Consider the following 22,952-nt stretch of genomic DNA (forward strand, 5'->3'; position numbering starts at 1 on the left):
GGCAGGTAAAACCCGATAGATTACTCGGCCAGTAGAGTCCGAGGTTTTAATATTTGGTCCTTCCCACCGGCAGGTAAAACCCGATAGATTACTCGGCCAGTAGAGTCCGAGGTTTTAATAAACATGGTCAGCGATGATCCTTCGTCGAAAAGTGCAAAAACTTCTTCAGTTTTAGTTTTACTACGGATGCGCACCTTTCCTACTCGAAGTATTGTGTTACAACCCACAATCGTATTGCATGTTCCACCTACAGTTAGGACAGGTTGCTTCGAATCATTACCAGGATGAACGAGCTGATGATGGTTTTTCTTGCATATCGAGCAGGTCTTGTTCGATTTACAATTCCGTCGCGAATGATCCACTTCAAGGCATAGATAGCACGCTTTACATCCTCTTACCGTCGATCTACGCTGCTCAATAGACATTTTCAAAAACTTCTCACATTGCTTCAAACCAGGATGTTCTTCAGATGAGCATAGAGGACATTGAGATCGGCTATCGGCTGCAGTGTTGCTGACCTGGAACACAGGCGGTCTTACTCTTTGGACGGGTGCCTGACGACGACTAAGGAAGGTAGGATTGACACTGGCTAGTTGGTTGTCCAACTCATCCTCCAACCAACCAGAAAAAATGTCGAAAGTTATCATCCTATTTTCTCTCGTCAAACTGGCTTTGTGACGAATCCACATCTGCTTGCTAAATGTTGGCAGCTTGTCTGCTAGATGAGCAATTAATTCGGGATTCATCAAATACATTTCAGCGTTAACATTTTTCAGAGCCACAGCAGTACCAGTAACGGCGTTGAAAAATGTCCTAAATGATTCAATATTTCCCTCTCTAACTGTTTCCAGGTTTCTAAGCATGTCCAGCCTATTCGACACGATCCATTCTGTACGTCCAAAATTCGTTTTCAACAGTTTCATAATCTGGTTCACATTTTCAGCGGAGGTAAGGAGAGCCTCAACGCACTGTCTGGCCTTGCCGTGAAGCGCTTTATTCAGCCTTCTCAGGTTGTCTTGACTAGATAAAGCAAATTCAACAGTGGAAATATTGAATTCATTCTCGAAAATGGGCCATTCCATCAAGTTTCCGTTAAACTGAGGCAAATCTCTCACAGCACGATACTGCAACGCTTTCAGTGCTTGCGTAACAACTTCGGTTTGTCCAGAGCCGCGGTCAACGGGGGGATCAAAACGAGGTGGTGGGTTGGGTTGTTCATGACCGTCAGGAATGTCTTCAACCCAACTCCGGACACGACGATCAGGGCTACTATGAATGGAACTTCTCGAAACAGATTTCAGTTCGTTAATCTGAATCTCCCTTTCAATGCGCCTACGTTGAAACTCAGACTTTTTCTTTTCTAGTTGCATCTCTAAATCTTTCTGTATCTTCAGCTCCTCTAGTTTTTGTTGAGCTCTAATCTGATCTACCCTTAGAGATGCTTCTAACTCTTCCTGTTCTAATTGGTTTTCCAATTCTAGTGCTCTAATCTGACTAACAGTCTCACTAACGACTGACTTTCTGCTACTAATCGATCGTTTACTCCTACAGCTCATATTTCCGGTTTTGCTTCTAGCATTATCACCCGACTCGGAGTGCACTCTTGCATGTGCTGCGCCCACTTCAGACGGCCCAGGAATGGCAGCATCATGTGATAACGCAGGAACATCTTTCACCGGAGTACGATACATTGTGCTTGCTTGTGGAAGTTTATAAACGAAATCGTCGAACTTCTTCGGGACTTTACCTGCCGTTGATCTTTCTGTTCGGCGCAGGTTATGTTCCATATAAACTGGTGTTGAGTTTCGAAGGACCAAATATTAAAACCTCGGACTCTACTGGCCGAGTAATCTATCGGGTTTTACCTGCCGGTGGGAAGGACCAAATATTAAAACCTCGGACTCTACTGGCCGAGTAATCTATCGGGTTTTACCTGCCGGTGGGAAGGACCAAATATTAAAACCTCGGACTCTACTGGCCGAGTAATCTATCGGGTTTTACCTGCCGGTGGGAAGGACCAAATATTAAAACCTCGGACTCTACTGGCCGAGTAATCTATCGGGTTTTACCTGCCGGTGGGAAGGACCAAATATTAAAACCTCGGACTCTACTGGCCGAGTAATCTATCGGGTTTTACCTGCCGGTGGGAAGGACCAAATATTAAAACCTCGGACTCTACTGGCCGAGTAATCTATCGGGTTTTACCTGCCGGTGGGAAGGACCAAATATTAAAACCTCGGACTCTACTGGCCGAGTAATCTATCGGGTTTTACCTGCCGGTGGGAAGGACCAAATATTAAAACCTCGGACTCTACTGGCCGAGTAATCTATCGGGTTTTACCTGCCGGTGGGAAGGACCAAATATTAAAACCTCGGACTCTACTGGCCGAGTAATCTATCGGGTTTTACCTGCCGGTGGGAAGGACCAAATATTAAAACCTCGGACTCTACTGGCCGAGTAATCTATCGGGTTTTACCTGCCGGTGGGAAGGACCAAATATTAAAACCTCGGACTCTACTGGCCGAGTAATCTATCCGGCTCGAAGGACCAAATATTAAAACCTCGGACTCTACTGGCCGAGTAATCTATCGGGTTTTACCTGCCGGTGGGAAGGACCAAATATTAAAACCTCGGACTCTACTGGCCGAGTAATCTATCGGGTTTTACCTGCCGGTGGGAAGGACCAAATATTAAAACCTCGGACTCTACTGGCCGAGTAATCTATCGGGTTTTACCTGCCGGTGGGAAGGACCAAATATTAAAACCTCGGACTCTACTGGCCGAGTAATCTATCGGGTTTTACCTGCCGGTGGGAAGGACCAAATATTAAAACCTCGGACTCTACTGGCCGAGTAATCTATCGGGTTTTACCTGCCGGTGGGAAGGACCAAATATTAAAACCTCGGACTCTACTGGCCGAGTAATCTATCGGGTTTTACCTGCCGGTGGGAAGGACCAAATATTAAAACCTCGGACTCTACTGGCCGAGTAATCTATCGGGTTTTACCTGCCGGTGGGAAGGACCAAATATTAAAACCTCGGACTCTACTGGCCGAGTAATCTATCGGGTTTTACCTGCCGGTGGGAAGGACCAAATATTAAAACCTCGGACTCTACTGGCCGAGTAATCTATCGGGTTTTACCTGCCGGTGGGAAGGACCAAATATTAAAACCTCGGACTCTACTGGCCGAGTAATCTATCGGGTTTTACCTGCCGGTGGGAAGGACCAAATATTAAAACCTCGGACTCTACTGGCCGAGTAATCTATCGGGTTTTACCTGCCGGTGGGAAGGACCAAATATTAAAACCTCGGACTCTACTGGCCGAGTAATCTATCGGGTTTTACCTGCCGGTGGGAAGGACCAAATATTAAAACCTCGGACTCTACTGGCCGAGTAATCTATCGGGTTTTACCTGCCGGTGGGAAGGACCAAATATTAAAACCTCGGACTCTACTGGCCGAGTAATCTGTCACTTCCGGAGGTTTCCGCTGGGGTAAGTTTAAATATCGGATCGTATTTGAAAAGTAGTTTTTCTTACAAAAGAACTCGATATATTTGTACTAGCAAAAAAAGCACGTGTGTAATTTCCTCTATCTGACGTACAAGTGAAAATTTTATTCAAATCTGTCAATGCCTGCTACGATCAAATCTCGTTGTCGGCAACACGAATATTGCTTAAAATTTTGCAAAAAAATAGACAACCCCAAAAGAAAAAAAAATTGCAAATGAATAGCTCGTATATTTTGTATTGAATGAAACAGCTGTCAACGCAACTGTTTACGAGTTCTGTTTTGATTCAAATACGTTTCGCCGGTTTCACCTCCGCCTTCACACCAACTCCCGTTATTTTTGGGTTTCTTTCATTTTTTGTTTTTTGCTGGCCGGCTTTTTGTTGTTTTCATGCACTGAACAAAATCACAAGTTTCTTTTGTTAAATTAAACTATGCCTCATCGGCCTCAATGCGTCAATCAATTACAAATTTTAGAAAATTTTAAACTTATAACTAAAAATTAATCCATTCCTAAATTATTGATATATTTTCTAATACAATTCTCATGAAGGTATAAAACAGTTTCTTTACAGTGCATAGCCACGCATAACCGTATATTATATTATATTATATTATATTATAATTTATAATCCGTTTGATACGTTCGATATCTTTAAAATTATGAAATCTGTTTACTTGGCACCACGGTGAGCCGTTTTGTTTATGCACGATTTTTCTCCTTCTCCGTTCGAATTCAGTGTCGCAACTTTTTCCGCGCTCGTCTGTGAATTTGCGTCGTGAAAAATTGAAATTTTCCGTGAAAATCGGCTCATAAGTGTGAAAAAACCTGTATCACTAACTAAGCGATGGCTACCGCTGCTCCGGACGGCTTGGATGTAACGGTAAGTAGTTCGGGAACTAGCGGTACCAACCTTAATTCCTGTAGAACCAGATCGTTCAAGAGGTTATGTTTTTGTTTTTTTTTTTCATATTTGGCGGAACTCTTCCTGGTATCCAGAATTTAAAATTCAAGCTGCAAAATAAGGTCCCTGTATTCCGAGGTGACGGAAATGTGGCCAACAGCTGCAATCTATTGGCAGCAGCTAGCGTCCATGGGCTTGTGTTTGCTGGTACCAATGGGCCCCAGTTAAGAGGTAAGTTTGTTTTGATCCTAAATACAAACCATTAGAGGATGTACGATAATTGTACATCTATTTGAAGAGGGATTTACTATCGGCGCGTTCGTAAATCGAAGTCTGATTTATTTAATCGATCATGGCGTTAGTAATTATTGTTATTTTATTAAAGCCACTTTGCCATTGTCATGGCATTCGTGCCCTAAATTTTCCTGAAAGTTAATTAACATAATGATATCCTTCTTCAAACTTTATTGAACATTTCAATAGCTTTCATAAAGTCTAAAATCGCTGTTTCATTCGATGAATCGTTGTGAATAATTCCACAGATATCTCCGGTTATTCCATAATCTCGTTTGGCTTGATCAAATCCATCACAATCAACGAGAATGTGTTGAACAGTAATCCGTACTCCACAAAATTGACTCAGGTGGCGAGTCTTTGTAGAAAAGAAATGAAAGAGTTAATCGAGTATGTCCTATTCTAAACCTACTCAGAACTCTCTGTTCAGATACGTTCCTGCGGTCATTCCACTTGGTGGTACATTTCTTAATCTTTCTCAGGAAATTTGTAGAAGAGTTCCAATTTTGCTCTCTTTCAGCTCTCATTCTGCGTTTAACCAAGCGTTTTATGTCTTGGGCTGGGAGTGCTATTACCATAGGTGTTTCATTTCTTCCTGCTTTTGATAAAGAGTCAGCTTTATCGTTATTCAAAATGCGAGCATGTCCGGGGACCGAGCTGGCGTTCGTAAATTGTAAACAAACTATATGCGAAAGCTTTGGAAGGTGATTAGACATCTACCAAAAAAAATCGATCGATAGTGCACCACCCAAAAAAATCAATTTACGAACGCGCCGTTAAAGTGCGGAGGTTTACTTAAGAAATTACAAGGAAAATAACTTATGACAATACACCTTTTCATGTTTCTTAAAAAATAACATCTGAAGAGCATTCTCCGATAAATCCTTCTTCCTGATTCCGATAAAACTATCTTTTATGTCAAGTTGTTGATTGTTTTATTCAATTTCCAAAACTTTTTATACGTGAGCTTTTCAGTAGCAATAAAGTTAACGATAAAAAACTGTTTCAATAAGATTAAGATTAGTAATTGTTTATTAAATGTATTTTTGTTTCAAATTCCTAAATTGTCAATCCTCAGTGATCCAGCTTAAGGATCTCACTGGACAGAGGATCATCGACGACGTTGTTCCCCTGCGTACCGTTCCATTGCCTAGCGAACCTTATCAGATGGCCGTCAGTTGCGATCATGCTTTGTTAGCCGTAGACGTCCTCATCAACGGAGTTTCATTCATTCAAATATATTCGGTTCCTTCGTTTTTATCCTCGTCTGTAATAAAATTACACGAGATTCGAACTTCTCCGGACGAGTGTGTACGAAGTACTCAGCTGCTGTGGAATCCAGTGCTGCACAATATGTTTGCCGTTTGCTGCAATAACGGCTGTTTGTCCGTGTACACGCTGAAAGAACCGACCGGTATTGAGTTTCATTCGCTAGATAAAAACGAGGGAGCAATGTGTGGCTGCTGGAGTCCGAAGGGTAAACAGCTAGTTGTCGGATTCGCGAATGGAAAGTTAGTGCAGTACAAACCGGATTTGAAACCGGCTCGCACGATTGTTTGTCCACAGGGGGTCATGGACAGCACGTTCAACGTAATTGCTTTGCAGTGGTTATCTACTTATCAGTTTGCAGCTGTCTTTTTGTCCCACGCTGAGGAGAGTGTCCCGGCGCTGTTTGTGGTGAACGCTCCTAAGGTTGGAAATCCTACATTTATAAATTATGATGACATTTGCTACAGTCAATCTGGGCCAAGAAAAGGACAAGTTTTTTTGTACCATATAATTCAGTGGAATTTGCTGCTAATGGCTTCAGCCAACAGTATGGAATTAGGGATATTGGGCACAACAGAAACCGGAGAAACGCCTACGTGGTACCAATGGACTACTACAGACGAGGCTCGTGCAGAGCTTCCCCTATCCCAAGACAAACAAGAAACTTTCCCAATTGGATTTGCTTTTGAAACCGGTTGCACGCACCAAGTGCTGCTTGGAGAACAAAATCTTCCTACAATGCCGATGATTCATATGTTGTCTACCTATGGATATTTGGTATCATTCAACGTTCTAAATCTCACACCGGGCGTACCCAATCTCTGTTCACCACCAAAACCAACCATCGACAATTCTGGGAAGTTTGAAAAAGTAGATTTTCAAAATCAACAAACGTCCAAAGCTGCTAGTGCTCCAACAATGATCTCGGCTCCTGTACAGCAGCAATCAGCGGACATATCATTCGCTATTCCTGCTGGAGCGACATCTACACCAGCCATTAACAAGACAAAATCATTCTTCAGTCCCAGTGAGAACAAATCTCCGATGAATTTGTTTGGAACAGCCTCAACAAATGCTAATCCCATTGCCCCAACGTTTGGCAAACAGATTACATTTGGTGGGATACCAACGACAAATGCGCAACCGGTGACTACAGAAAAACCGTTATTTGCAACAAACAACAGCCCTGCTAGTTTTGGACAAGTGAATCCTCCAGCACAAAATCAATCCTCACTATTGAAAGCATCTTTAACACAACCACAAAAGTCAATAGAATTTAATAAACCACTGATAAATGTACCGCCAACATACACACCACCAGCGCCACAAACAGCAAATCCTGTGCAGCCTTCTGGTGCTTCGCAATACCAGAAAACCAACCAGAAAAAGGTGGAAACAGTAGACGATACCAACTCTGTCATTTGGTCGTTGGTCTCCGAGGAAGTTCGAAAATTTGAGCGTGAGTTATTAGAACTACAAAAAAGCTGCAAATCACTGAACACGGACGTCGGCACCAAGGACGAATCAGCCAGCATAATACGGAATCTCAAAGAGCTTCAGGATTTGAGTGTCCAAGCCACCGAAAGCACCGAATCGCTAACATCAGATGTACAGGCTCTTCGGCTGGGTTTGAACGAAGCCTTCGCCATGGTAGCGGAGGCTAACAGCAAAAATGTCATTTTCCAACACCCTAGTCCACACCAATTTCAGGAAACACATGCTATGTCTCACTCGAGTCGGCGACAGTTGGCCAGCTTGCAAAACATGCTGGCTGTAAATGAAAATCAACTACAAATTGTCAATAAACAGATAGATGCTCAATGGTCTGCCATTCAGGATGCTATCCGCTTGAATTCAAAACGACGCATGCACGTGCCCAGTTTGGAAGTGCTTTATCAGACACTTTCTAAACAGCAAGAAATTCTCAACCGTCAACGAGAAAAAGTATCATACATTAAGCATAAATTGGGCATGCGGGAAAGCATAAGAGGTCTGGAGAAGAGCAGAAAACAAAATGTGGAAGAAGAGTCCGCAGTAATTGATTCATTGACTGATTCTATTATTTCTATGTCGATTGCTGATAAAGTTCTAGAAAATACTCAGCGTATGAGTGGAACTAAAATGGCTTCTCTTCGTGATATATTGAACAATCGAAAAATCGTTATAATCAAGCCTGGACGGCCGGATCGCATTGGCCTTAACTCAGAAGTTGTTCGTGAACGCCGCAATGCCGTACGCAAGATGAAAACAGAGAAGGAAAAAGAACCTCCAAAAATAGTAACGGAAAAAATCCCTGTAAAACCAATGCTTGTTAGAAAAGTAGAAGAAAAGCCTACGCCAAAGCTAGATTCAAAAACGCCGGTGGAGAAAGCGAAAACCTTCGAATTACCCAAAGCGACCACCCTTCCTTCATTCGGTGGTATAAAACCGCAACCAACTGTTGTGGCAGCACCGATAGCAATATCGGCTGCAAATCAACAGAATCAGGTGCCACCGGTTGCAGCCACTGCGGCGGCAGTGTCAACATCAACTGCCTTTAATTTCGGTCCACCGATAACAACCAAAGCAAGCCCTTTCGCAGCAACTATCATTTCCGCTTCAACAACGACAACGGTTTCAGCTGCTCCCGCTATGGGATCTATTTTCAGTTTCGGACAACCCACGGTCAAGGTAAGTGGATTCTTTACTAGAGGAATTCGATAGAACCAATCTGGGATCATCATCAACATGCATAAATCCAAGAGTATCAGCTCATTCTGTTTTTTATTCTGTTTGTAGCCTTTGAACCAGACGACGAAACCTACGGAAAATACTTTCCAAAAAGAAATCAATCTCTTCGGCAGTACCACTATTAAACCGATTCCCGCTGTGCCCACTGCGACCAAGGATAAAGAAAATCAGGACCCTGTATCGAAATCGTCGACCTCCGTGTTCGGATTTGGTGGAAACACTATAATCCAACCAGTTGTTAAAGAACCGCCCAAACCAGTAGTTACAGAATTACCGAAACCTGCTTTGCCATCATTTGGAAATTCGAGTAATTCAGCATTTTCGTTTGGGGCCGCGACTAGCACTCCTCTAACATTCGGATCAAGTTCTGCATCTCAACCACAATCTCTGCTTTCCAAGGAAATTAAGGAAAAGGCATCAGCCGAATCGAAAAAGGAAGAAAACCCAATAGTGGAGACTAAGGAAGTAAAACCGGCCCCGCCAAGCTACCAAGCACCCAAAGAGATTGATAAAGGCAAAGCCGAATTTCCTGTTATATCCAATCTTCTGGAAAAGCCTGTGGCTGTACCAGCCATCTCCGGAACCACTCAGAAGCAAGGACTTTTTGGATCGGTTCTGACACCAACAGTTGGCACCACCACAAATGCTTTTGGTAGTTTCAAATCTGGAACAACTCCAGCGTCATCAGCAACTACTACATCATCTTTCAGTAGTTTACTTTCCGGTACTGGTTTTGCAGGATTTGGTATATCAACAACTGCGTCTACAACTACAACCAGCTCATCTTCATCAACTGCTGAGACCAGTTCAACAATTACTCCGATAACAAATGCAGCTACTGGATTCTCTTTCGGTAGCTTTAGTGCAACCGCAACAGCAACTGACTTATCAGTGAAGACTAAAGTCGATCAACCTGATCCCAAAACACAATCAGAAACACCGGCAACGACTGTGTCTCTCGGAACAATTAGTTCGACAAAAACAACAACAGCTGCACCAAATTTTACCATAGTAACGAATGCCCCTACTACAGTGTCTCCAACAGAACCATCAACGATATCAAGCTTTGCGTTCGGTTCTTCTACATTACCCGCCACAACGAAGTCTTCCGCATCAGACTCGTCATCTTCAGCACCTGTAAGCTCAACCGTTGAAGTTACAGCGCCTTCAACAACCGCGGATTCAACTTCAAATATGTTCGGTGCGTTCAATATCTGCTCTCCCTCAACTCCAGCTCCTATGAAATCTAGCGGAAACATTTTTGGAAGCACCAGTTTCTCCACTCCAAAAACCGACAGCGCTTTAATATTCGGGGGTACTTCTTCCAACACTGGTAGTGCTTTTGGAACCCCAGAATCTTCGAAGCCAACTTCAATTTTTGGAAGCACAGTAACAACCACGACCAGTACAACTGGGACAGGCTTCTTTGGATCCGTGACAAATAATGCAGGAACTGGGAACACAACTTTTGGTTCTAGTACTGGGGCAAATCCCCTCTTTGGTGGCGCTGCTACACCAAGTTCTGGTGGGAATCTGTTCGGTTCTGTATCGCCGGCAACGACTAACACGACTACTCCATCAATTTTCGGAACATCAACAGGTAGTTTATTCGGTTCAACATCAGTGACCACAGCTGCAAGTATTTTCGGCGGGACAACTACTACCAGTGCTACCAGCGGCAGTGGACTGTTCGGTGCAGCAGCCGCAACGACTACTCCTGCTGCTGGTGGGTCAATATTTGGAGGAGCTTCTGCAACTTTTGGTAGCGGAACTACCAACTCTGGAAATATTTTTGGAACGGCGCAACCTTCTACTGGGTTTGGATCATCGGCCTTCGGGCAACCAACCTCACCACAGCCAACCACACAGGCCTCCATTTTCGGTGGCGGCACCAGTGCATCTGGTTTTGGCAGTTCTGGGTAAGTGTGTAATTTTCACGTTGAATAGCTTATGAATTATGCGTTCACTCACAAATTTCTGTTATTTTCGATCTATAGTTTCGGTAGCTCCGCGTCAGGTGCGGGAGCGTTCAGTCAGTCAATAGGAGCCGGTGTGGCCCAAACAGGCTTTGGGTCACCCACTTCACCCCAACAGTCGGCCTTTAATAAACCTGTCTTCGGAGCAGCGGCTACTTTTGGTGGAGCTCCCGCTTTTGGTGGTTCTCCAGGATTTGGAGCGTCGGCGACTTTTGGCAGTCCACCGGCATTCGGCGCATCGTCCGGTTTCGGCCAAGCTGCACTAAGCCCTTCGAATCAATCTAACAGTTTGTTTGAACAGTTAGGATCCACCGGAGGAGGACTATCCTTCGGAAATATTGCCCAACAGCAGAATCAAAAGCCGTCTCAATTTGAGGGTTCTTCGTTTTCAAGCTGGCGATAAGTGGAGCGACAACCCCATTCGTTGGAGTCGGATGAAATGTAAGCATAAAATCATATTAATATTCTTCAGATCAATATTATTATTTATCTTTCATTGCGTATGAATTTTAGAGAAATCCATAAATTCTTTAGTTTGTTTATATCAACTCATCCAGGACTGATTGTGTGGATGAAAATAATCTCGCTACTTTTTAATTTAAATATTCCAAAAAAATACCTAGTTCGTAAGGGTAAAAAATTTGGCATTTGGATAAACTTTTCCACATTTGATCAGTTTTGAAACCCTACTTATGGTCATAGGCGCTTACGGCTTTTGTTCGGAATTATACCTTGTTCATAGGCTAAAATTGTCGATTCTTCGTAGGTTGACCTTCACACGCACTCATGCAGTATCAATAATATTACCTATGCAGAAACATTTCAAAGCTCAGCCGAACTCTAACTATAATGGCGAAAACAGTGGAGTTACTCCGTAGAGAAGTGGGCTTTTCAAAAAATGATAATCCGCGCGACACTTTGTGGACACTTAAAAGTAAAAAAAGCACTTAAAAGCTTCTACATGTTATACCTCCGGTAAATGGAATAGTCTAGTACAGGGGTTTTCAGATCGTGCTCCGCGGAGCACTTGGTGTTCCGCGAAGCTTTTGAAAGTGCTCCGCGACGTACGCAACGAAAATCATAAACCACCTTTGAAAAACTCTGATATTTTTTTATCGTTTCATTTTTATCGAAACATGAGTGTGAAAAATAGAATTGAACTGGATGCACTGGCGTTAGGAGAGAGAAAGAAAGAAGAGGAAAAATAAGATAATAAACGATTTGAATTCTGTGAAACCGGTCGTGTTTTTTCAATCGTCTTGCCATTCCCTGATATTTTCTTCGGTGGACGTTTCCGTCGGTTCCGTTCCGAACATAGTGGTCCTTCAATCCGGATAATATGCACAGTGCATGGAATACGGAACCAATAAAAGCATAATTTGAGTTAAAGTTTAATTTGAAAACTTAAAAACAAAATGGCGGAAAATATCGAGTCGGCCTTCGAATTTTCGACTCTAGCAGGGCTATTGCATCCAATTCGTTTCAAATATGGCGCCAAGGATACAGTGCAAAAATAAAATATCCTTTTGTTTGGAGTTGAAGCGCCAGCGAACAAGTTTCGTTCGAGTGTTTTGAACTTCCGTGGGTTCTCCACACAAAGTGAAGTTGAAAATTTCCAATCGCGACTTAATCATATGTCTGATAGTGAAATTTCTAATATTTGCGAGCTGTTGAACGGCGATGCTGTACATTTTTCGCGTGACCAGTTGGGATGTTGTCTTATTCAACTAAATAGTTTTTGTCGTACCAAGGAAATGGGAGAGGGAGCTGGGAAAGTGGCTATTGTGGAAACTCGAACCTCAGAGCGCGGAACTAAATCTGTTCCAAGCATGTTCGAAGGATCCAAGCACACGACAAGCAGCTGTGGACCCCGTCATTCTCTTGAGCCAAAAGTGTTGGATATGCAAAACCAATTAGTGTGTGGTGGTTTCGAATCTGCGTCGGTTCGCAGTAGCCGCAGTTCGAAGTCGAGATCTTCTGCCAGCTCGAAAATAGCAGAAGCGCGAAGAAATCTTGAGCTAGTGAAGCAAATTGCAGAGCTAGAAAAAGCTAAATTGGAAGTTGAACACAATTTGAAGATGATGGCAGCTGAAAACCAGCTTCTTCAAGCCAAACTTGAAGAACATGAAGAGTTGAGTTCAGTGGATCATTCGCTTAAGGATTTGGCTTTGCCAGCTGCAAGATCGCAAAAAGAAAAAGTGGAAGAGTGGATTGATAGTGAATTCGACAAAGTACAACTCCCTCCTCAAATTGTACATGTTTATCCCGAAGAAATCCCACAGCAGAATAGGATTGAAAAACTCTTGGCGCGTCAAATTCTTGGGTTTGAATTGCCTAGTTTTTCGGGTGATCCACAAGAGTGGCCGGGTTTCATTACTGTGTTCCGTCGTACTACGGAAGATGGGGGTTTTTCTGAGGCAGAAAATATGATGCGGCTCAGAAAGTGTCTTGAGGGTCCAGCTCGTGCTAGTGTTGAAATGCTCCTATTAACGAACGACGTGAATCGTACACTGGATATCCTGGAGCGTAATTATGGGGATAGTAAAGCTGTTCTGGACAAAATCGGTGATAAGATCTCGGTGTTTCGTTTTGTGCAAGATTCCAAAGGATTTTTGGAGTTTAGTAACTTGGTCGAAAACGTCACTGTCGTTGTGAATTCGTTCCAAGCTAAACATCATGATGTGGAATTTGTGCTTGAGCAATTGCTCCAAAAGATCCCGGATTATATGAGAATGCAGTGGGCTTTGCATTTGCAATCTTTAAATCCAAAAGTGAATGTGATTGAGGGGTTTTCTTATTGGGTGCGGGAACAAATACCCGTTGTGAGAAACGCACACATTGGGAAGGGAAAATTCACACATGATGTTGCAAAACAAAACCCGGGAGCACAAAAGTTGTGTGCAATGTGTAAGCTGCCTGAACACGCTGCGGAGAAGTGTGGAGTGTTTTTAAAAATGGACCTGAACAAACGATGGGATGCTGCTAGGAAGTACAAACTGTGCTTCTTGTGCTTGTTGAAGCACAGTGCGAAATGTGAAAGTGTTAAAGTGTGTGGTGTGAATGACTGTACGCGTCGACATCATAAGTTATTGCATAAAGTGGACACAATAAACCCTGTAGGGGTAGTGATAAATAAAAGTGAACTGAGATCAGCTATATTGAAGTATGTACCAGTGAAACTGAAAGGTCCAGAACGAGAGTTATCGGCAACAGCCTTTATCGACGATGGAAGCAGTCTTACTTTAATAGAAGCTGAAGTAGCAGAATTCCTCGGAGCGACTGGACGGGATTTGCCGTTGAGTTTCACTTGGATGGGTGGAATTAGCCGAGACGAAGACGACTCGAAAATTCTGGAGCTGTCTATAAGTGCTGATGCGGAAGGTTGGCCGGAGTATAAATTAGCTGATGTGCGCACCGTACAGAATCTCGATATCCCCTACCAGGAATGGAATGTTGAGGAATTGGAGCAAAAGTATCCGTATGTTAAACGAGTGAATACAAGTCCTCTTACAGGAGAGCGTCCTGTTATTTTGATCGGACAGAACAACAGCAAATTGATTATTTCCAAAGAGCATTATGCTCCCGACGCGGACTCCCCGATTTTAAGCAAAACGCGTCTCGGTTGGATAGTCCATGGACCCACAGTTGGATTGAGTTATCGCGCGCATAGCGAAAGAGTTGCAGTGTGCTTAGAAGAGCAGATGGCTGAGTTGAACGAGATAGTTCGCTACAGTATGGCACTAGAAAATTTCGGAGTGGCACCTTGTGGTACTGACAAGCAGAAATGCGATGAAGACAAAAGAGCGATCGAGATTGCTGGTAAAACAATCCGTTGGATTGGTGAGAGATATGAAGTTGGGTTGCCGTACGACGATGAAAACGTCGTCATGGAGCGTAGTCTGGGAATAGCATTCCATCACCTGAAAAGTGTCGAAAAAAGATTGGACCGCCAAGGTTTGCGTCAAAGATATCATGAAAATATTGAAACCTATTTGGAAAAAGGCTACGCGGAGGAATTGAAATGGGCCGATGTAAATAGGAACTTGTCTAATCTGTGGTTCTTGCCTCATTTCCCTGTTTTAAATCCACACAAACCAGAAAAGCTCAGAATAGTGTTCAACTCAGCAGCCAAATCAAACGGAGAATGCCTGAACGATTATCTACTCCCGGGACCACCTCTAGGCACCGAACTTTTCGGGATCTTGTGCCGATTCCGCAAATACCCTGTCGCAGTTGGAGCTGATATAGTTGAAATGTTCCACCAAGTGACTATAAGGGAGAAGGATAGATGGTCGCAATGTTTTTTGTGGCGGAGAAGCTCCGATGAACATACGGGAATATATCGGATGAAAGCTATGATATTCGGTGCCAATTGTTCTCCTTTTCTGGCACAGTTCGTCAAAAACTACAATGCTGAGCAACACAGCCAAGATTTCCCAGAAGCACGAGACGAGATTATTAATCAACACTACGTTGATGACTATTACCGCTCATTCCTCAACGTCGAGACAGCACTTCGCATCTGTAATGAAGTTATTCACGTTCAACAACTGGGTGGATTCCGTTTGAGAAACTTCATTAGCAACAACCAGGAGTTGCTTAATAGCCTGCCGCAAGATAGAGTGATTCCTTCGTCTCAGCTTGATTTGTGTAATACTACGGTGCATCGTATCTTGGGAATCCAGTGGGACGCAATTGCAGACCAGTTTCTATTTGTTCCGAATTTCCAAAACGTTGAATCGGACGTCATATCCGGAAAGAGAGTGCCAACCAAAAGAGAAGTTTTGAAGATAGCAATGTCATTGTATGATCCACTGGGATTCATTAGCCCTTTAGCCATCAAGGTGCGTATACTCATCCGCTACATCTGGAAAGAAAAAATCTCTTGGGACGATGAAATAAAAAATGACCTCCTGAAAAAGTGGCTGAATTGGCTCGACGATCTTCAAAAGGTAAGCGATATAAAAATTCCTCGTTGCATTCTTCCATATTCCGATCAAGTAGTAACACTCGAGCTGCACACATTCTGTGACGCCAGCGAATCAGCTTATTCGGCTGTAGTATATTTACGTGCTGAATTAGGAGGACAGTATTTCGTATCTTTGTTGGCCTCTAAAGCTCGAGTCACACCACTGAAAACAACTGCTACTACAATTCCAAAAGTTGAGCTCTTGGCTGCCGTATTAGGATCACGACTGTGTGAAACTTTGACTAAAGAGTACCGTTTAGAAAACGTAGCCCGTACCTTTTGGTCCGACTCTCGAACCGTACTGTGCTGGATCAACTCCTCCAACCGACTCATTTCATTTGTTGCTTCTCGAATCAAAGAAATAATCCAGAAAACATCCCGTCACGAGTGGCTCTGGATACCCAGCAAATTCAACATAGCAGATATGGCCACGCGCGTTGGTCAAATTTCCCTTGAAATGTTAAATTTGTGGCTAAATGGCCCCGAGTTTCTTTATTGCCCTAACACGGAATGGTCCCAAGAAGTAAACGACTGGAATGAATCCCTACCAGATTGTTTTCTCAACACCGTTATGGAAAATCCTAGAAAAGAACAATTGAATGAAGCTTTACCGGACGTCAAGCGATTTTCTAAATACCTCAGATTGATCAGAACAACGGCTTGGATACTGAGGTTTATCCATAACTCATCGAAAAAACTCAAGCGTAGCTTGGTAATATTTGATTGTTATGATCGACATGATGGTAATTTGATGGCGGACGAAATTCAGCTAGCAACTAAACTCTGGATTCGTTCAGTCCAGGAAGATGAATTTGCTGGAGAGATCGAAAAATTAAAAAATGGGAAAAGCGTTTACTGTAAACAGCTTGCGAAGCTCGATCCTGTGTTGAGTGATGGTTTACTGCGAATAGGTGGGCGGCTGCATAATGCAGAATGCATCGGGGAACGCTCTAAGCACCCAATCATATTGAGTCGTCATCACCGATTTGTACATTTGCTCATTGAACATCATCACGCTCAAGCTAATCATTTTGGGCGAGAATCACTTCTAAATGAGCTCAAAGAAACATATTACTTTTCAAAAATGCGAGCTACTGTGAAGAATATTTGCCACAATTGCCAAATGTGCGCAGTGAGGAGATCAAAACCATTACCCCAAAAAATGGGTAACTTACCAGCGTACAGATTAGAACCAGGTTTACCAGTCTTTTCTTATACTGGCATGGACTACTTCGGGCCAATGACAGTAACCATAGGACGACGGCACGAAAAGCGGTACGGAGTTTTGTTCACTTGTTTGTCAACCAGAGCCATCCATATCGAAATCGCTGCTAGCCTTACCACAGATTCAGCAATCATGGCCCTTAGACGATTCACTTCCCGTCGACCCACCCCGAAAGTCATAATGAGTGACAACGGTACAAATCTGAGAGGTGCTGCCGTTGAATTGAAAAGAAGTTTACAGCACTTTGACGCAGAACAAATAGGAGATAGCCTTTCTAGTCGTGGTATTGAATGGCATTTTATACCCCCGGCAAGCCCTCACTACGGAGGAGCATGGGAGCGAGTCATACGCAGCGTGAAAACAGCATTGTACACAGTGCTTAATGAACAGAGTCCAAGAGAAGAAGTTCTACATACTCTTCTTGTAGAGGTAGAGTATTTACACTGTAAATTTTTGCCTCGGTTTCCAGCAAAAAAAATTGCTGGAAACGTTCAGCAATCCAAATTTTTGCTGGAAACCAGCAATCGGTTTTCGAATTGCTGGATTTTTCAGCATTCGGTTATGTGCTTGTCATTTTTGCTGAAAAATCAGCAATCGGATTTCAAATTGCTGGACTTTCCAGCGATTGATCTAGTTTGCTGGAAAATCAGCAATCGAGTTGTCAATTTAGAGTTTGTTTTTGTTTCGTACGCTGAAGTAAGGTGAGATTCTATTTTACGAATTTAGGTTAAATTAATATGATTATTTTATTTTCCTCTATATTCTAGCAACCAGGCATCAAGTCAAGGGTAAGTTTTTATTGTACAGGTAGATATTCCATAGAAGACACTAATCAAATTTATTTTTACAGGTGGCGGATGATCAACATTTTGGCACAAAGCGGCTACCCCAGAGCCGGTGTTAGAAAGTTGTGAAAAAAAAGTTTTTTTGGAAAATAAATTAATCCCTTATTGAAAATGGGAGAAAATAGTTGTTTTTATTGCTTATTATATGCACAGCCAATATTAAACTTTAATTTTGAATTGAAATATAAATTTCATACTAAATACTGCCGGTTGTGTTGAAAGAAATAGCTGGTTTCCAGCAATCTGGATTGCTGATTTTCCAGCAATTTGAATTGCTGGAAACCAGCATTAACGTTTGCTGTTTTTTCCAGCAATTGAAATTGCTGGAAATTTTGCTGGAAAGTCAGCGGGACAAAAACCAGCAAAATTTTGCTGGTTTCCAGCAAAAAAAAATTTGCTGTGTAGTGAATAACCGGCCGCTGACATATGTTTCTGTCGAACCAAGTGATCCTCGTAGCATTACTCCAAACGATTTGCTACTCGGAGTTAAGCGTCCTGAAAATTGAATTTTTGAAGAAGCAGTGGCGAATATCCCAGCTACTGGTGGATCGATTTTGGCATAGATGGGTACGAGAGTACCTTACCACACTACAGTGTCGCTCGAAATGGAACAAAACCACCCGCAACCTTGACATAGGAGATATAGTAAGAATCGCAGATAATAACGTTCCCCGAGGAGAATGGCCATTAGGTCGCGTGCTGAAGGTTTTTCCAGGAGACGATGGCCTAGTGCGGTATGCAGATGTCCAGACCCGCTCGAGTGTGTTGCGGAGACCTGTTACAAAGCTTGCGTTCATCCCAACTTTAAATCCGTCTGCTGGTTTTGACAGTCGTCAAAACGAGGGGGAGGAATGTGAAAAATAGAATTGAACTGGATGCACTGGCGTTAGGAGAGAGAAAGAAAGAAGAGGAAAAATAAGATAATAAACGATTTGAATTCTGTGAAACCGGTCGTGTTTTTTCAATCGTCTTGCAATTCCCTGATATTTTCTTCGGTGGACGTTTCCGTCGGTTCCGTTCCGAACAATGAGAAAAAAAAATTACAAGGCATATAGTACGAACGAATACATTTTGTTTACTTTATTTTTACTAGCGGCTGAATCCCTGCGGGGATTTTTTTTTATTTACAAATGGTTTTATTAAGGCATTTTACTTATAAAGTTTTTATGTGCCGGCCCTGCAGGGATGTTGGCAAAGAAAGGTGGATTGTCAAAATGCACTGCTTTGATCGAACAACGTTGTGTTAAAGGACTGAGTGTGCAAAACACTTAATGAAAAGCCTGTTCTTGCGCCGTACTTGGCGAGCTACCGATTGGAAAAGCTGGAGAAGCGCATACTATTGCTGAAAACTTAATCAAACCTTGTATTCAAGAAGTCGTCCGTATCATGGTTGATAATAAAACAGTGGAATTGGTAAATTCGATTCCCATGTCTGACAACACGCTTTCTTGGCGAATTTGTGACATGGCTGAAGATGTTGAAAGCGATTGAGAACTTCAAAATTCGACATGTCTCTTGACGAATCCACAGATGTAGCAGGACTAGCAATTTTGATGATATTTGTTCGCTACCAAGGTTCTGAATGTTTCGAAGAAGATTTGTTCCTTTGCAAAGCGTTGCCAACTTCCACGTCGGGGCTGAAATTTTCAAGCTAAATTAATGATTATGTTACGGACAACAATATTCCATGGGGAAATTGCATTGATGTATGTATGGACGGTGCGAAAGCTATAGTTGGAAATACTGGCCAAGTCTGGAGCCGTTGCCAAGATCAAAGAAAATACCAAAAGTTGCGGTAGTATTCATTACATCCTTCATCGACATGTACTCGCAATGAAGAAACTATCATCATCTTTGAAGAAAGTCTTGGACGAAAGCATAAAAATAATCAACTTTATTAAGGCTCGACCGAAACATTCCGGGTTATTCAAAATTCAAGGCATAGTGCGAAGAGATGGTTAGCCAACTTTCCACGCTACTTCTTCATACCGAAGATCGCTGGTTATCTCGTAGAAAAACGTTGTCTCGCCAAACTTTGAATTAAGAATGACTTCAGTCTTTCAATGTAAGGTAAACGAATAATAATCTTCGATTAAAACATCATGACTTTCAAGAGAAAAATTAAATTTTGGGCAGAATCACTCAAAAAGCGCAACCTGGACAGCTTTCCGGATTTAAGAAGCATTCAATCAGAAATAACCTTGAAGTTATCATCCGAAAATTTCCAAAAATTATGACAATCACACCACTTTTCGTTGATAAATTTATTTTTTGTATTTCTTGGTGTAAACTTAAACTAACAGACCCACGTGTCTTATAAAGTCATTTACAATTACAATTACAATGTTTTGCCGCAGGATCTGTTGAACAGCTTCCAGCAAAATTCCCCGAAGAATATTATAAAACAAAAAAAATATCGTAGACTTTAAATGAGTGGAACAGCCTATTTTTATGTTAAAGAAACCAGAATCATTAACATCGCAAAAATATGAATCCTTGATAGACATGACATCGGATTCAAAGCTTCAGGAAATATTCGTATCCAAAAAGTCGTAGGAGGAGTATTGGTGTCAACTGAAAAAATAAATTTAAAAAGCTGTACGATAGAGCAAAACTTATTTTTCTGCCGTTTTCCACAACTTATCTATGTGAGTGTGTGGATTTTCCACATATACACAGCAAGAAAAATTCGTGTAAATTTAGATCGAAAACGATGCACGAAAACGATGCACGAAAACGGAACATCGAATTTGATGTAAAATTCTATCACGGTGTATTTTTTTCGAGAATGTAATTTTTGAGGCGTGTAAATTTAACTCGAAATCAATGCACGAGATTGGATCACAAAAGCCGTCGTGTAAAAATACACATGGATGTAAATTTTAAAATTTATTATCGTAAATATTGATATTTTTTTCTAAATATTAAGGTTTTTGCTTTTGTCTTGAATAAGAACGCCGCATGTACCATTTTTAATTCACATTTATTTCCAAAACTGAACATAAAAAAACCATTCGGAAAGCGTCAGGCTGGAATTGTTGTTGCATCCGATGATTCCCAGCACGGGGATGTTTTTCGAATCAGCATGATCAGCATCCTCGAATGGTTCCGGAAATCATAATTTTTCGGCCAGCATGCTGCACACTTGAATTTTTCTGACAAAAGTTTCTCCGGATAATCACTGGCCGGATATCAGCCGCTGCGAAAAATCTGACCTTGCTGTAAAGGAGAGAAAACTAATCAGTTTCAACCATATTCTTCATTTCACGTCTCATAAACTTACTACTTTAAAGACTTTTAAAGTGCTCCTGTTGCCTACGCCTTTGAATGACTCGTTCCCGAATAATTTTCCGACTTGTTTACTTTGTGCCCGACGCGCAAACTAACTTGAAATACAAAAAGGCACAATTTTAATATTTTCATTCAATTTTAAATCAAACAGATATAATTTTACACTGTTTGTGATATAAATTTCATTGACCAGTTGATTTTTGCATGATGCAGTGTAAAATCAAATCAAAACAGTTTATTTTTATTCAATTTTGGAAAATAGACTAATATTACATCGAAAGAAGTTTAAAATTACATCTTTTTGTACTTACACTCAAGAAAAAATAGATCACTCGTGTTTTAGATTCCGTGTACTTTTAGAAATTTTTTGCTGTGTATCACAACGAAAACGAAATACCGATCCCGACTAAGCGTGGGACCAGGCTACAACTGACACAAATTTAACCAAACTTGTTACAGCTTGAAAAATCCAAGAAAGCGTATTTGTTCTATTGAAATTATTAATTTTTGATGACACATATTTTGTTTATAAAATCAAGGCTATTCAAAGAGTAACCATTCATTACTGATTTTATACACTACGATGACAAGGCACATCTTATTTGAACGATAAATACTATCAATTTTTCAAAACTTGGGTTTTTCATTCTTTCAAAAATGTAGGTGCTCCGCCAAAATTTATGTTTCTAAAAAGTGCTCCGCCAAGCAAATGATCTGAAAACCCCTGGTCTAGTATATGTCTTTCTAGTCTTAAATGATTCAGTCGGTATATGGTACATCCGGTAAATGATATTCCGGTTAACGTGATGCAGCCGCTAATATGATTACCGTTAGCAAACTCAATTCTTCTTCTAAGTTTTTGTTTACCTCAATCCGAAAATAGCCTTTTTATGCAAACGTTAGTTATTCTTTATTATTAAATTAACACATCACATATTGATCCAAATGAAAGGTTAAATTATTATTTATTTACAAAAAACAGCCATTGAAAGGTTGAAAATAAAAAGACAAACTAAAAATACGCGAATAATCAAAAGTTGGTTAAAATGTCTTTAATAAAAAAAACTACAAGTATAAATAATCCACATCGATCTTAGAACACTAACGGCGTGAACGTAAATTGATTTTTTTTATCGAAGTGATCGTTTTTATCGATGCTCGCGTTTGTTTTCAAATACAAACAAACGTATGCAAAAGCATTGGTAAGTGATTTGAAATCTACCAAAAAAAAAAATCGATTGACTGATGCATCACCCCAAAAAAACAATTTAAGAATGCGCCGTAAGAATTCTGCTTCGAAACATCAAAATCAAAGTGCTTGGGAAATAAAAGTCTTAAAGGCGCCAATAAGTGCCGATAGCTCCCTTATTGTTCGGTCTAAGAGAAACAAGTTGCTGAAGATCCCAATTCCGCAAACCTCGAGGTCGTACGCTGAGTACAAGTGCTCTCAATAGTGCGAGAGTGTCGATTCTTGATGAAAGCAGATCAGCTCCGACAAACGCACGATCTACGCCTTGTCAGCTTGCAGCGTGTGAATGTCTGGGGTTGAAAGGTGACGGTTGGCATCACACCAGCAGGCTAAGAGGTTAAACTGGTTCTACAGGAGGTTCAGATCTACATCTACTGTGGTGACTAAGGTGTCGTTCAGCGAGCGGACGATCCTCTCTAATCACCAGGCCCCACATCTACATGTATACTACTCGCGCAAAGCGCTCAAGGACAATACTCGTTGATACGTACTACTCCAACAGGGTATATATGCTGGAGTAGTACGTATAAACGAGTATTGTCCTTGAGCGCTTTGCGCTAGTATGGTCTCCCATCACGGGTATAGCCTTCCTTGCAGGTCCGGATGGGAATTATGGCCAGAGGCCCCAGTTGGGCTATATGGCGTAGGGGTACATAGTATCTAGAGTCGACCAATTGCACTCATGG

General features: G+C 41.7%; 2 protein-coding genes across 3 annotated transcripts in view; both read left to right on the plus strand.

Annotated features, from left to right (window-relative positions):
* The window catches only part of LOC129743144 (cysteine sulfinic acid decarboxylase), a 134,802-nt gene that overhangs the window by 17,045 nt on the left and 94,805 nt on the right, over nucleotides 1–22,952 (plus strand). The window lies entirely within an intron of this gene.
* On the plus strand, nucleotides 4,240–11,869 carry LOC129743142 (nuclear pore complex protein Nup214). 2 transcript variants are annotated; one of them, XM_055735111.1, is made up of 6 exons: nucleotides 4,240–4,397; nucleotides 4,514–4,649; nucleotides 5,791–8,651; nucleotides 8,760–10,630; nucleotides 10,709–11,128; nucleotides 11,454–11,869. In XM_055735111.1, exons 1-5 carry the CDS (start codon nucleotides 4,362–4,364, stop codon nucleotides 11,088–11,090), a joined length of 5,286 nt encoding a protein of 1,761 aa, XP_055591086.1. In that variant the 5' UTR covers nucleotides 4,240–4,361; the 3' UTR covers nucleotides 11,091–11,128; nucleotides 11,454–11,869. The 2 variants fall into 2 exon arrangements, with proteins under 2 accessions (XP_055591086.1, XP_055591085.1); XM_055735110.1 differs by lacking the exon at nucleotides 11,454–11,869 and having other exon boundaries at nucleotides 10,709–11,169.

This window comes from Uranotaenia lowii, chromosome 2 (genome assembly GCF_029784155.1).
Source record: "Uranotaenia lowii strain MFRU-FL chromosome 2, ASM2978415v1, whole genome shotgun sequence".
NCBI classification, from domain to species: domain Eukaryota; kingdom Metazoa; phylum Arthropoda; class Insecta; order Diptera; family Culicidae; genus Uranotaenia; species Uranotaenia lowii.

What these genes read in the sequence shown, in the direction of transcription:
- LOC129743142 (XM_055735111.1), top strand. Translation starts at nt 4,362, where the DNA reads ATGGCTACCGCTGCTCCGGACGGCTTGGATGTAACG. An exon ending in CAATGGGCCCCAGTTAAGAG is followed by an intron (nt 4,650 to 5,790) that starts GTAAGTTTGTTT and finishes GTCAATCCTCAG; the next exon opens with TGATCCAGCTTAAGGATCTC. An exon ending in TCTGGTTTTGGCAGTTCTGG is followed by an intron (nt 10,631 to 10,708) that starts GTAAGTGTGTAA and finishes TTCGATCTATAG; the next exon opens with TTTCGGTAGCTCCGCGTCAG.